This window comes from Dermochelys coriacea, chromosome 3 (assembly GCF_009764565.3).
Source record: "Dermochelys coriacea isolate rDerCor1 chromosome 3, rDerCor1.pri.v4, whole genome shotgun sequence".
Classification (NCBI taxonomy): domain Eukaryota; kingdom Metazoa; phylum Chordata; order Testudines; family Dermochelyidae; genus Dermochelys; species Dermochelys coriacea.
The window spans coordinates 166,450,589-166,465,731 of record NC_050070.1 but is presented as its reverse complement, the minus strand read 5'-3'; the positions used below and the strand labels follow the sequence as shown (position 1 = coordinate 166,465,731).

Genomic DNA, 15,143 nt, shown 5'->3' with positions numbered 1-15,143 from the left:
ATGAATTGCCGCAGGCAGAATGGGGGAGAGGGTAGAAAATTCTTTCTCCATCCAACCTTGGTGCCTTAAACATCATGCAACATGCTGGTTTGTTTCATATGGACATTTCGTGTTTCCATATGATCACAGCTGAGTTCTAAATACACTTGAGTGAAAAATTGATTTTTCATTTTAGGGTCCCCACAAATCAGGAAAAAAAAATTCAAATGTGATTTTTTTCTCAACAAAAAGTAAAACAAAAAATTTGCTCAGATTGAATAGCAATGGCATTTTGAAACGAAGCATCAAATTGAAACAACATTCAAAATGAAACAGAAACTGTAATGATATTTTCAAACTGGTTCATTTTGGCATGTCTGAATTTTTTCTTTTCGGTTTGTTTTTTGGTTTTGACTGAAACAATTTGCTGAATTCAACCCAAATTTGCAAATAGTCTTTTTGCCCAACTGTAGTTCTAAATCTGAATATGCATCATATTCCTAGGAAAAAGTAGAAGTAGGACTTGTTCTATGCACACATTAAGTATTAAAGAGTCCTCAACAGTGTTCCAGCACTCAACTTTGACGTGCCTATTCTTGCACCTTTTTAAAGAATTTCCACAGGTTTAATTGGGAAGTGGTATGGCCGGATACTACCATCCCCTAAACTGTACATGTGCCGCTTCAGCAGATAACCTCACACCTAGAACTACGTACAACTCAATGGCTGTGGTATACAGGGCTCTGTGTGAAGCTTTTCTAATGTCAGATTGCATAGGTTTGAACTACAAATTTTGGTTTCAGTGCCGGATTCAAAGGAAAACTTAGCTGACACCACTTAGGTTTGCCTGATTTCCACTTCACTCAGGCTCATTCAAACATCAGAGGGCCACTCTGTGACCCTCAGAAGAATTTGAGGCTGGTCACACCACATTTCCAAAGATATTTAATGGGCTGACAAACATAAATGAGGACTCTAACATGAACAAATTTAATTCAATAGGCACCATTAAAAAACAAGTCATTTACCACCCAGTATAGCAAAATTGACCAAAGTGTTTGCAGTAATTTCCGTTCAAAGCATACAATAAGGAAGAGTAAAGGGTAAACGTAAATACATTTTAGGTCCATTTTTCTAAAGTAGCACTCACTTAACCTACCTTATTGTTAATTCTGTTTTGCATAAGAATGAAGCCTTTTGTGATCACTGAGGAATTATTAATTATTTCAAAATTATTGAGCAATTTTAGCATATGAATCAAACTGAGGGTGGTGGGGTAAGGAGCATGAAATGACTATGGTCCAATGCTCCAAAGTATTCAGCATCTGCAGCTCCCACTGATTTGAACTGGATTTGCGGGGGCTCGGCATCTTTGAAAATCAGGCCCACAGTGACTACAAATGATTTTTGCAATGCTGTAGTCAAAATATTCCAGGAATAGGAATCCCCCCTCTCTATATTGCAACCATTTCTGGGTATGCTGAATGTGGCTGATCTGAACCCATGTGCAGGATATGCCTGAGGCTTGAATTAAAAAGGGAAAACAGCCTTCATATTGTTGAATAATCTCAGTATATTTATGCTTCCCTCAAAACTGAATTGTTTGAACTTACATTTAAGACTGTTTGAAACTGAGAAGAGATTGTGTCTCTCAGTTGATTGAGGAAATAAATAAATAAATGTGAATAAAATCCGATGCATTTCTGTGAAACACTAAAGTGTTGTACCTCACAGATATATACTCTAAACTGAGTCAGAGATGTGTATGCTAAACTGATGAACTGATCTTCTTGATTCCTTTCTCCCCTAGAAAAGTAAGAGCTTGAACACAGGACAGAGAGAGGGGTTATGTGAACAAAGCTTGGGCACTTTCCTTGAACTAATCATATCACATTTACACCTCCTGCTTGAGGCAAAACTCCTCTGGGATTCTATGGGAGGTTTCACGGTGTTCACAGTGTAAAGAAAACTAAAGCATGTCTGTGTTTGGCCTACAATAAATAAATAAGTTTACATAAATACAAAATATCTTGAATTTACCTCAGAAGAAGGGCATTTAAATTAAGATTGCCCAGGACAATCTTAAATGTAAACCTTGGCATTTAGGGTGTATTATACAGGAAAAGAAATAGAAGAACTTTAAGTACTTATAGGAATAACACTAACACTTAAAAATAATGGCATAAGCATTATTAATTCCTTTGGTATTTATTGTAATTGCATTAATCACTAACTCATTTGATATTATCGTAGGTGTAATAAGTACATCTATAGGATCTTCACTATAACTCAGCATTCATTAACTGGACCAATATTTTAAATTATTCCTGCAATAACAACATTGTGCAGCATACCACACTATGAAAAGCAACTTTCCAAAATATAATATGAACTTCTAGTATTTCTCTGAGTACTGTCAGAAAACAATTGTCTTTTTAATAAAGCTGATGCATTATCTCCTGATTTGAATGTTCACATTCAAATAAATGCTTCTGTTTTACAGGAGCCTTTTTAAACTCTGTAATTTTCTATGCAAAGAAGAAAAAGCGAGTTTGAGAATGGACAGAGATTAGGTGTACCAATGGTCTGGATTTTAGATGTTGAGTCAGAAACTCAAGTTCTCATTCTAAATCAGACAATAATTCCTTTTGTGGCCTGGGGTAAGTAACTTAACCTATCTTTCCTCCATTTCCACTTTTTTCCTTGTGAAATTGCAATAATATAATTCCCTAGCTATCTCAAAGCTATAAAGCACACTGAATACAGGTTCAAAGCCTGTCTGCAAGTTTGCCTATTAATCCAGAATTGCCAAATATTTCTGCTAAGCTGCTAAAATGATCAGCAAACAGTTAATGTTAATATGTTCATTGTCATCGTTGGGCTTCACTTAACACATAGTGGCCATGAAAAGGGGCAGTTTTATTCTCAGTCATAAATCTAGCCAGAATAGGTTAAAATCCTGACTCCACTGAAGTCAACTGGAGTTTCTCCATTGACTTCAGTGGGCCAGGATTTCACCCTTTATTTTATTATTAAACAAAACCTTAAATTATGGAGAAGATGATGGGGCATCAGAGAAGTGCTTATATATCAGAGTGCCATGACACATTCTGACCTTTGAGTTTGAAGATGAAAAGAACTACTATATGTAAGTGCTAAGAACTGTTCTGATTAGAATATAAACTAGGGGTCAAATCCTGCAAAAATGTACCTTTACTCACATGAATAGTTCAATTAATTTTAAAATGAGTAAACTTTCTCCCTTGCTTAATGTTTTCAGGTTCAGGTGCGAGATTAGTCAAATGTAATGGGGTACACTGAGTAATTTCATATTTTACAATAGGGCCTAGCGCAGCGGTGGGCAAACTACAGCCCGCGGGCCACATCTGGTCTGCAGGACCGTCTTGCCCGGGGAGGCTAGATCTCGGCCCCTCCCCTGCAGTCATGCTGCCACATGGGCAGCGCTCTGGACAGCAGGGCTGCGTGCTCCTGCAGGGCAGTGCATCTGGCTCTGGCCGGGCAGCATGGCTGCCAGACATGATGCTCTGAGCAGCATGGTAAAGGGGCTGGGGGATTGGATAAGGGGCAGGGAGTTCTGGGGGGCAGTCAGGGGATGGGGAACGTTGGGGTTGGATAAACGTGGGAGTCCCAGGGGGCCTGTCAGGGGGCGGGGCAGTCAGGGAGCGGGGGGGTTGGATAGGGGGTGGGAGTCCCGGGGGGGCCTGTCAGGGGGCGGGGTGTCCCGGGAGGGGGCAGTCAGGGGGCAAGGAGCAGGGGTTGGATAGGTCGGGGGTTCTGAGGAGGGCAGTCAGGGGGCAGGAAGTTGGAGAGGGCGGATAGGGTGTGGGGACCAGGCTGTTTGGGGAGGCAGAGGGTTCCCTACCCAGCCCTCCATATAGTTTTGCAACCCCAATGGCCCACCCCTGGCCTAGAGGCTGCAATCTGGATCAGGACCCCACTCTTTGTATGCCGTGTATACATACATAGACACCACCCTGAGGGGCTTACAATTTAAGGATAATTATCAGCCAAAAGGGAATTTTCAAAAAATTAATTGAAAAGAAGATGTGACTATCTTCGATAAAAGGAAATTAAATAACTGATCTAGTAAAGGCAAGAGAAGACTTGGTGCTAATGAATATAGAGTGGACTCTTTGTTGAGGCCACCAGCACAAGCAGCATGCTAGCTCCCAGAGTAACTAAACAGAGCCTCATATGCCTAATGTAACCAAATATGCCTCTGTACATCCTGCCCTGAACAAATCAGTCACGCTGACTACACTACACGTATATGAAAAGAGTAGCAGAAAGGGCCTGCTGTAGTGTAATGTACCTCAGTTCACCTATTTTGTTTTTGCTTTGAAGTTTGAATAAAAGAATAAATAATTGTGTGTTTGGTTCTACAAATGTCATGCTCAGTGGTATCATTTCCCCAACTTGTCACCTACTGTAACAATTCATTATATACTTGAAACTCAGACCCATGCCAGAAAGCCTTTTATCGAAACTGGGTCCAATTTTGATGACACTGTGCCCAAGTCCACCAGAATCTGAGTCCAAATTTGACTGAAACCAAGACTCAGTTTCCAGGCTGTGATAAAAGACTCTTTCATTACTGGATCCTCACTCACCAAACACAGTTCAAAGCCCCTGCTTCTTCTCATTTTACCCAGGGTTATGTTCTGTGGTCAAGCCTGACAGACTACAATTCTGCTCAGCACCAGTGTCTTCAAAGGTTGCATTATCAGCCCCTCTTTCCTTCTCCATGGAAACTGAGAGGCAGAGTCAGTCTTTTCACCATCTATCATCTTACAAGGGAATAGCAAAGTCCACTCCATCTAATTCCCAGGATATCATAAAAGTAGCAGCCAATCTGCCCGCCCAACTCCATTCAATGGAACCTAATGGATTTCCTGGGTCCTCATGATGTAATGACTCCTTACCCCATATAGGGTAAAAGCCAGTGGGAAGATAAAAGAAGACTCCTGAGATCTACTTGGAAGATCCCAATTTATAGTGTAGGATGGACATATACAAACCTTGGCATTTCTCGTGGTTTTAATCTGAAACCAAGCCAAACTCAGTAGTTTGAATTGAGTTTTGCTACTTTAAATATAGTAGCTCAAAACTCAGGGGATCTGAATCAATGAATCAAAGGAAAACGGGATGCATACCCCTGCAAACAAAAAACTACTGAGCCCAACCTACAACCTCTTCAACCTATAATCAGGAGCAGAGGCCAGAGCAAACACTAATACTGGGAAGCAGAAATGGCAAAAGTAAAGTGCCTCTGTGCTGTTTATTTCACTTATTTGAAATGAGCTAAGATCCCTTTCACCTGAGATCTTTTTTAACCTACGACACAATTTGAAAATGCTGGACAACTATTGTTAATGAATGAAGTGCTCACTACCCAGCCCAAAAGATCTGTTGAAAATGAATAATACAGAGCTCCTAGGTGACTCAAATTTTCCTGAGATAACACAGTTACTCAATAATGCATTTTAGAGTTGTTTTGTTTTCAATTAGCCTTCGAAAACTAAGACAAAGCTAGAAAAGAAGGAATAGTAGAACAACAAAATTCACATCAGGATTCAGGCCCAGACTAGTTAGTCCCTCAATGGATGGACAAAGGAGGTGACCCCTTCACCCCAGTGCAAGTGACAACTACAGTGTGGCAAAGCAGCATAGGCCCTGCTCCCTGCTAACACCCCTGTGGGTGCCAGCTGCCTGAAAAGGGGTAGCACCTCTTTCTTCTTCTAGCCAGCCAATGAAAAGAAAAGAGAAAGCACACCAGTTCACACAGTGGCAGGGCTACCAGTCTAGTATTCTCTCCCCAGGAGGGATTCTGACTACGTCTGGCTGCTAACTTTGACCATAGAGTAGCCCTTCTCTACACCCCCCACCCCAGCATTCCTCTGCCAGCAACATCTGCAGCATCTACACCTCTGTATAGAGCCTTTCCCCTCCAAGGTTAAAAACCACCCATGCTGACTCCTGAGCCATAGAAGGCTCTGAAAACAGTGGAAATTATAGAGTTCTATTGTGCAGGGGTCAGAAAAAGAGGGAGAAGCACACATGGTAGGATCCTTGTGTGCTGTGGAGCACAGCTCCAAGGAGGTTGAGGTGCAACAGCAGGCTCCAGGAAGGATTTTTGGGGTGCAACTGCATATATGCACCGGCCAAAGCTCCTCTGCGTAGGAAGACACTGTCGTTACAAAGGCTACTGAAGCCTTCAGCCTCCTAGGGTTGATTGGAACTGGGAGTAGAAGACTTCCTTCCTCCAATCACTGTGGAACGCCCCAAAGCATTTACTAGGTCTGTGTTTGGTTCCATAGCTTTAGTACCCAACCATTTATTGGGCTCTTAGGGTAAAAACTGAGCCATATCACAAACAATAATTGCTGTACTGGAAACAGCCTAATGTCTGTGTATATTGTAGCCATCTCCTCCCATCCATCCAATCATTTTGCACCCAATTTAAATAAAATATGATGGAGACTGATTAATTAGAAACATACAGCCTGATGCTGCCTTCCAAATGAATTGAACTCCCATTTATTTCAGTCAAAGTTAACAGAGCAAGGATAGCAGGACTGGAGTCTTGACTGCAAGCACTATATGACAGGCACTGTGGGTAGAATTATCAAAAACAACCCATCAAAAAATCAGTGGGACTGAGGCCCAAAGTCTCATAAGTGGTTTACATTTTTCCTCCTCCTCTAAATTTTGTACCAAATACATTGATGGCATTCAATATGGGTTCGATGCCTTATTGGGCCACAAAGAATGTTGCAGGTCATGATCATAAATAATAAAAAAAATTAACAACATAAAAAGAATGGTAACGTAAACCATACTAATGGCCTATGAACATTTTCTTCCACATGTAAAGCAAGTCTGACAATACAAATTTTTAAAAAATAAATCTTAAAAATTCCTAATTACTTATATTTTGTTCAAAGTGCTTTGGCCCAGATTAATAAAGGTAAGGAGGTGTTGTGGTTCTCAGCACTGCAATGCCTAACTGATTTAAGGAACATCAATCTCATTTTCAAAAAGGTTTTTGGCATGTAGGAGCATCTCTGTGTACTGCAACACCTAAATACCTTTAAAAATCTGAACCTTTGAAACCAAACTATATGGGTATTGGTATGTTGTTCTAAAACAGGAATCAGAGGCCAAACTTGCAGGAGGAAAAATGAAATGCATGTTATTTTACAATTCATAATACTTGATATGTATCAGTGTTATATTTTGATTATGAAAGGCATAATATCATCAATTCTTTTAAATGTTTTGCACTCAGTTTCAGTGATTTCTGGGTATCCTTCTGTGTTGCTATTTGAATGGGATAGGCATAAAGCTATGAAATCAGGGAAATAAAAGTCCCATTTGCACATCTTTAAAAATATCCAATTGCCCTAATAATTAAGACATGTATACAACACACAGAGAAAATGTTCCAAATTATAATAATTTTATTATCAAACTTCCACACCAGTGCAGGTGTATTCTCTCTCTCAAGGTGAGTACATAGAATGAAATGATTTTTAAGAATACAGGAAGAGAAGAACAAGTATATTAAGGAATTAGTCTGACAATTAAAAAATTAATTGTATTAAAAATGAATGCTTTATCAGAAGGTACAATGCAGACCCTATACGATCATGCTCAAAGAATACTCATTTTGTCAGCTCAGTTGTTCGAGAAAACATTAAGCAATAAGATGCAATACACAAGAACTATCAAAAGGGAGCACTTTTGAGCTATTGAAATTGTGTGCTCGGTTGAAAGCCACAATCTCCTAGTTACAGACAATGATACTATCTCAGGTATTTTATGTGCTAAAATGATCATTAAAAATTAAGCACCACATATAAGCTGCCATTTAGAATATTAATTTACCTTTACTAATCATCTTTTTAACTTGAGGCTAAAAGAGTTCACTTACCATTCGGATACTCAGGCTTAGTCCATGAGATGTTAAAGGAGTCAGATGAATATGACTGGGCTTTTGGAGCAGGAACACCTTCTGGCGTACTCTCATCTGTTATAGCTACGCTAGCTTCACTTATTGTACATCCACCTCCAGTGCAAGCCTTAAAATATCAAACACGGCAAATAAACATTCTCCAAAGTGATGCAAAAATAAAAAGGCTAGAAATCAATTTTTGTAAAGATTTGTAATTTTACTCCTCAGAAATTAATAAAGCTCGTACATTTCACAGGAAGGCATGCACTTTTCACAATCGTATAGGGCTTTTCCCCTCCCTCCCCCCACTGGAATAAAGTGATTCCGTCATATAAAATATATCCTACTTGATTATATTTATCTTTTAGATAGTCTTTAGGTACTGTAAGGAGAAACCTAACACTAATGCTGAACTTATAGTATTTTAAATTTGAATGTAAGTCATGATGATGATTAAAATTCCATTGCTCTCACTGCAATAGTTAAAGAAAATTACAGTATATATGTACAGTATATATCATTTACAGTAGCACAACTCTTCTTGTAATTGGATAATGTGCACTCAGAACCTTCAGACAGGGAAAATACTGACTGGCTAGTGCTGCACTTTGAAAGAAAAAAATATATCTTTCAATGAATAGCCACAGGAAAAAGAAATTACCATCAGGATAGTCTTGTACTTCATGGGAGCGCACTGACTAGTAGTTTTCAAATGCAATTAAAAAGTGAAAAAATTAATTTATAATAAATCAATACATAACAGTTGCTGAGTGCATCTTAATGGATAAGGAGGTCGAATCATTTGTATTTTAGTTGCCAGCGGAGATCAGCTCATTACATGATTTTCACATTTTGCTTGATCGTGAGACAACACTCTTGACATACAGGCAACTGTGCATATTAACTTATATAATAGACTTTTTTATGTTCTCTCCCTATATATTTATACAATAAACTGTGGGCCTGATTCTGCAATCCTTACTCATGGTAGCCCCATTACTGACACTGGGACTACTAGCAGGAGCCAGAGCTTCTCACAGGAGTAAAAGCCACAGGCTCTGGCAGACTCTGTAGTAGATTACGTAAATCCGAGGGGGGTTTGTTTAGTTTTTAGAAATTCAGTTAGGTATTTATCTAATAAACCACAATGAAAGCATTTTGAAATGTTAGTAAATAAGTATTTATGCAATCAACATTTTGAAAAGCCTACAAGGAAGTCATTTTAAAGTCTGTTGTGTTAACATACAAGCATTTCAACAGAAGATGTTTTTAATTTGAAAAATTAAAAGCAATAAGACAATAAATCAAGGCCCCAATCCTGCAACGATTTCCCCACGTTCTTAACTTTACGTGAGTAGCCCCATTGGAAATGGGACTAGACAAAGTGTCTAAGAATGAGTAGCCCTGCTTGCAGGATCAGCCCCAAATAAAAACAAAAGGCCTGATTTTGCTCCCAATGAGCACTCGCAGCAGTCAGATTTCCTTTCAATCTGGAGTAATTCCATTTGAATCCATTGTGCACAGATTTCCTCACTTCCTTCTGTGTTTTAAAATGGGAAAGAATTAATCTGCTTTTTCATAGTCACTTCCTGCTCTGTGCACTCACAACATTAGCAATGTCAACAGGAGCGTAAACAATTATAGAGAGTTGCCCATTCAGGCTGTGTCATACGCACACAGGATGTATTCATTTCACTGGGAATTTTGCAATCCAAAGCAACTGCAGAACTTGCCTTCCAAAGGGAATGCAAAAGAACAAACCATGGTTTTCAGAAAAGTCCAAAATTATTGTTTACTCCAATGTGATGGTGTAAAATACAGATATTTAATTGATTTTTAGAGGTCTTTCTTCAATAGATTATATCAATTTTCAGCTAGGTCAGTTTTGAGTTTAAATTGTTTTATCCTTTTCCTTTACCATTCAGATTTGTGGGCTCAATCTGGCAGAAATCAGTCTCTAGTACTCCTCTCTGACAGAAGCTCCATGGGCTTCTTGCACTCCACAGCTATATCTGATACTCACAATTCATGTATGAAATATCCCAGTTTTGGTGACCATGATACACCTGTTTAGGCAATCTGTGCAGATCCTTTCCTATGCACTGGGTCTTAGAAATTCTGGATCTGTACTAACGCCCACTGTAGTCAATGGAACGATCCCCAGTAACTCCAATGGGCTTTGGATCAAGCCCTGTATCAGCGGGAATCCACTGATCATGTGACACATCAGGTTCTTAGTCAGCTGATTAACATTCAGTCTGTTGAGAAAGAAGCTCAAAGCGATAACAGCCCAGGTGCATTGTATTCCTCAATTGCGTCCTGCTTTGTTTTGCCAGTCAGCCCGGAAAACCATGAAATGGGACTATGTGACTCACCCTCAAATGTTTTTTAAAGAGAGAGAAAATATAAGAGAGAAGGGAAGAGGTCTCTGAACTTTTCACTGCCAGAAGATTTCCCCACTAGCACAATCCCAAACCTAGCTTAAATACCCAGGAAAATTTTGGTGGTGTTGATTAGAAAAAAATTTCAGGGATTGAACCACTGTATGTCAGTCCCCCACCCACAGCCACACACTATCCATGAGATGGATTAACACCTCCTATCTTCATGAAGAACTTAAGAAGCAAGGATACCACAGGTACAAGGTGTCAGAGAGCTCATCTTCCCGAGTTCTTCACTCCCTCGCTGGTTCCATTATTCTCATTTGTGACACAGGGGCATTTTTGTTTTGTGGTCCTCCACACCAGGCCTGCCTTTCCTGTGACTATACGTGCATTTTGGACAACATGGATCCATGACTTTTGCAGCTCAGGTGGCTATGAATATGGTCCATGACAGAAATAAATAAAAGCAAGGCCATTCACATTTAAAATGTGGTGTGTCACATTAGTTCATTCTAAGGCACTGAGGTATTCCTAGAACCTTTGATCAGTGTGTTAGATGGTGTAAAATACCATGCTATTAGGCAATAACATTCAGACACATTTTTGCACTAAAAAGCTCTGTCAAAAATTGATTTGGGGTAAAATTTTCAAAAGTGCCTGAGTGACCTGCGAGCCTAAATCCTATTTTCAAGAGTGACTTAGAAATCTAAATCTTACTGGCTTTCAATGGGATTTAGGTCCTAAATTCTTAAATCGCCTTTGAAAATGTTGCTCTTGTTTTGCAGATGAAATCACTACATAATATGAATTTGTTCCCTTAAGTGTAATAAAAAGTAGGGTCATTCCTTTTTGAAAATCAGTGACTGAACACAACCAATAACTTTTCCATTACTTGTTTTAATATATGCATGTTAACACTGTGATAGCTTATTTTAAACACACATTATATTTGGACTGGAAGTACAGTGGCTCTGAAACACATGTAGTGTTCTAAAGCCAGGTGCTGAGCATTCTTCTGAGGTGCCAAATACCATGGGTACTCCCACAGAATCACTGGGAGATGAGAGTGCTAAGCACCTCACAAGAACAGACAGCACTATGTAGGTCTGAGCCTTAAAGTGTGGATTCCAAACCAGTTCTGTGTTTCCAGATACAAAGGGATCAAGTCCATTAGGGAGGCAGCATACCCCATCAGTTGAACAGAATGGAGCTTTTGACTTCATTCACAGATTCATTAAGGCCATCTAGTGTGATTGCCTGCATATCAGATGCCATTACCTTTCACCCAGTTACCCCTGTACTGAGCCAACATGTCTCTCTCACATACACATACACAACACCCTGGCTAGCACAGGAATGGAACTGATGAGCTTCAAAGTCAGCCATATTTCTTGGCCAAAAAGACAACTTGGCCGTACCAAAGACCTTGATGGGGAGTACTTAAAGAGAGAACAGAAAGATGATAATTGGGCTTCTATAAAACGTGTGTCATGTATATAAATTAACTCTAAACTACCCATTAATGTCAATCAGGTAAAAACAAAACCGCATGACACACTAATTTTGTTTAGGTTTTGGATGGTGTGTTTCTATGTGCCAAAACATTTACTGGCTAGAATGCCTAATCACAAAACAGTTCAATCCAAAATGGTTTCTTAGCCTTAATTAAACTGAATGTCCTTGTTTTTTCAGGTTTGAGTCAATTCCTTGTTTCCTGAAGGTAGTTTATTTTCTTTGTCGTATACTATTTAGAACATTCAAAGCATGTTAAGTAAAATGAATGCATACACAGAGTCTACATAAATGTAAATTTATTCATAATCAAGAGCAGAATATTTTTCTATGGCATTTATCAAAGCAAATATCCTTATATAGTATTGCTATAAAATGTGTTTAAAACAAATAGGGACAATCTCATGTTTATATTCAGATGTTTTCAGTTGTGCTATTGAACCTAAAGTGTTCTATTTCTTCAAAAAACAAAAGAAACTACTGAACAAAAAAATGACAGTGAAAATATCAAGGTCTTTTAAAAGACTTAAAAATCAAACAAAATAAAGCTTCTATTTTTTTTCTGCACAAACTATTTATGTGTCACCTGAACATACTCCCTTGTTTATGAGGCTTTATGGTGAAAGGTAAGACTCTCCTGGAGCAAGATCTGAACAGATGCAAAGCTTTAGGTGGCCAATTTCAAATATTCTGTTCTTGAAAGTCAATGATCCTACATCTCTTAGTTGCTTTTGATCTTCCCTTTAATAATTATCTACAATATTTTAGACAAAACCTGTTCATTAAACAAATTAAATAAATTCCTTGTAGACCTGTATTCGATGCAAGATCATTGCTGATGTTGAGCATTTGTTATTTTTCCTCTTTATGACTGCCTTTACATTAAAACAAATAAAGAAGTTAAATAACATAGCCAAGTGAGATATTCATGCATATGAGATGTTAACAATAAACAGAGTGAATTTCACCATTTTTCTCTCCCACTGCACGTCTTTAAAACTTACAGCTAGCTTTATGAGGTATTCAGTACCCGGGAAAAGCTGCCGGATAGTGTAATCCAAAAAAATATCTGTGTTGTTATAGATTATGTTCCAATTTGTAAAATTCTGCTCATTGCTGGCCATATACAATATATAGCAGTTCAGAATTCCATTTACTTCTACTGGTTCTTTCCATCTGGAAATAAAAGCAACACACCATTATATTCAATCATGCTTCACATTATAATTGAAATGTGGAGTTTTTTTAAATGAGTTTGAACATATATTTGTACAACTGTAAAATGAAATCAATTTAAAAGTACTGAAAATGATCAAGTCACACATTAAAGCTGTCTTCTATGTATCTGTCTGAGAGAGCAAGTACTTTTTTTAAAGACTTCTTTAATGCAATATTTGTACTCAATAGATAAATGATTACAACAATACATGTAATGTAAGAGCTACAAAACTGTCATATCACCAGCACATTTTTCCTGCACTGAAGTTTGCACTGAGGCTATGCCCATATGTAGGTTATCCTGATTGCGTAAAGACAAAATGGAAATTAAGTTGGCAAGTGATAATCAAAGGTTCACAGAACCACTAAACTAATCACTTCTGTGCATTTAATCATAATAAATTTAATTTTATGTCACAAACCCTTTCCCTGATTGAACTCACTGGGATTCTTGCATAAACGGATACACCATTGTGCTGTCAGGAAAGAGAAAATCTGTACTTACTGTACATATATCGTTCTGGAATCCAAAGCAGTCAGGACTGGGGCATCTACGTGAGCTGGTGGCAGCTGTGCTGTACACAAGGTGACCTGGGAACTGTTTGTACAGCCAACAAGCGTGCATGCAGTGAGCAAAAACTGGTGTGGCGTAAAAACTGCTAAACCTATGAAAAAGGGAAATAGGAATTTACTTTAGACTGTACTTTTTTAAATCTTGTTTTTATTCAGCTTAATAATGTATTGAATGCAAAAAAGATGGGCATGGGGGAAATCTTCCATTCCTGAATGTCTCAGATTTGGTATTTTTTTTTCTGAATGGCAGGCCTTTGCAAATCCTGACTAACAACATGACTGTAGAACTCAGTTTGCCTTTGATGGCCCCATTGCACAATATAGCCACTAACTACACTGGAATATTCAGCACCAATACAAAGCAAAGCAATCTGATATTTCTGAGATGATTAAATCACATCAAATTAATTATATATATTTAAGACACACACAGACACGGGTTGCTTGATACAGCAGGATTATTCCAAGAAACTATTATCCAGCATATCAATGTTAAGTATCAATAAATATGATGATTCATCCTACACAACATTTCACTGTATGTGAACTGAACTCAAGAAAAGCATTGTTGTGGCCATCATTAATTTATAAACTGGCATAGGCTCTACACATTGCATATTTCCCCTCAGCTTCATGAACAATGCATACCTATAAAATGTACTTTTTCCAACTAAAAGCAGTCTGAATAGTATAACAACAAAACAGTTGCTAAAGTTAGCTCTAAAGTAGATTTTAACTGCTTCAGAAACTCTCCTGGAGAAAGTTTAGCTTCCTTGCTAATTAAATGTTATAAAGGTATTTCAGTTTTACACATCTGGCTATTGTAAGACAACTGGCTTTACTGACAATTCACTGTTTGACAAGGAAAGCTCTGTTAAAAGAATATTCAACAATTCTAAAAAGATAATTTGCTGAAATTGTATTTATATCTTTTACATTAATAATTGTTTGTTTTAGTCAGCAAATCCTTCAATGAAGGGTGCAAAATTGAGACTTTGGGAATAGCATAAACCATATAAAAATGAGTTAATGCATATTTTTTAACATCCCCGAAAATTTCTGAATTTTCTGCATGCAAGACATAACAAATACAAGTATTCCTGGAGTGACTTAAACGTATAACATAGAATAAACATTAAACTATTATTTATTTTGTATATATTTGTACACGCAAGCTAAGTAAAAAAACAGTAAAAAATACTTCAGAAACAGAATGCTATGGACCTCTCTTTCCTCTAACTCCAGTTTTATACTAATGTAATTTCACTGGCTGCACTGGAATTGTTCCTGACTTACATCAATGTAAATGAGAGGAGAACGAAATCCTGTGTTTTTATTGCAAACTGAAGACCATCAGTTAAGTAGATATGATTCCCATTAAGCACAGGGCAAAGCGCGAGTTTAAAAAAAAATTTCACAACTGAAGGAAAAAATCATCAAAAAATGTGTATAATTTTGTGGCATGTTTAATCAACATAATGGGGCTATTCTTCCGGGGTTAA

At 38.1% G+C, this 15,143-nt stretch overlaps 1 protein-coding gene across 1 annotated transcript in view; it reads right to left on the bottom strand.

Annotated features, from left to right (window-relative positions):
- Positions 1 to 15,143, bottom strand: part of USH2A (usherin) — a 590,403-nt gene that overhangs the window by 251,759 nt on the left and 323,501 nt on the right. The window contains 3 exon segments of the mRNA XM_038396580.2: positions 7,934 to 8,081; positions 12,855 to 13,026; positions 13,574 to 13,733. Of these exon segments, the coding sequence (XP_038252508.1) occupies positions 7,934 to 8,081; positions 12,855 to 13,026; positions 13,574 to 13,733 (480 nt within the window).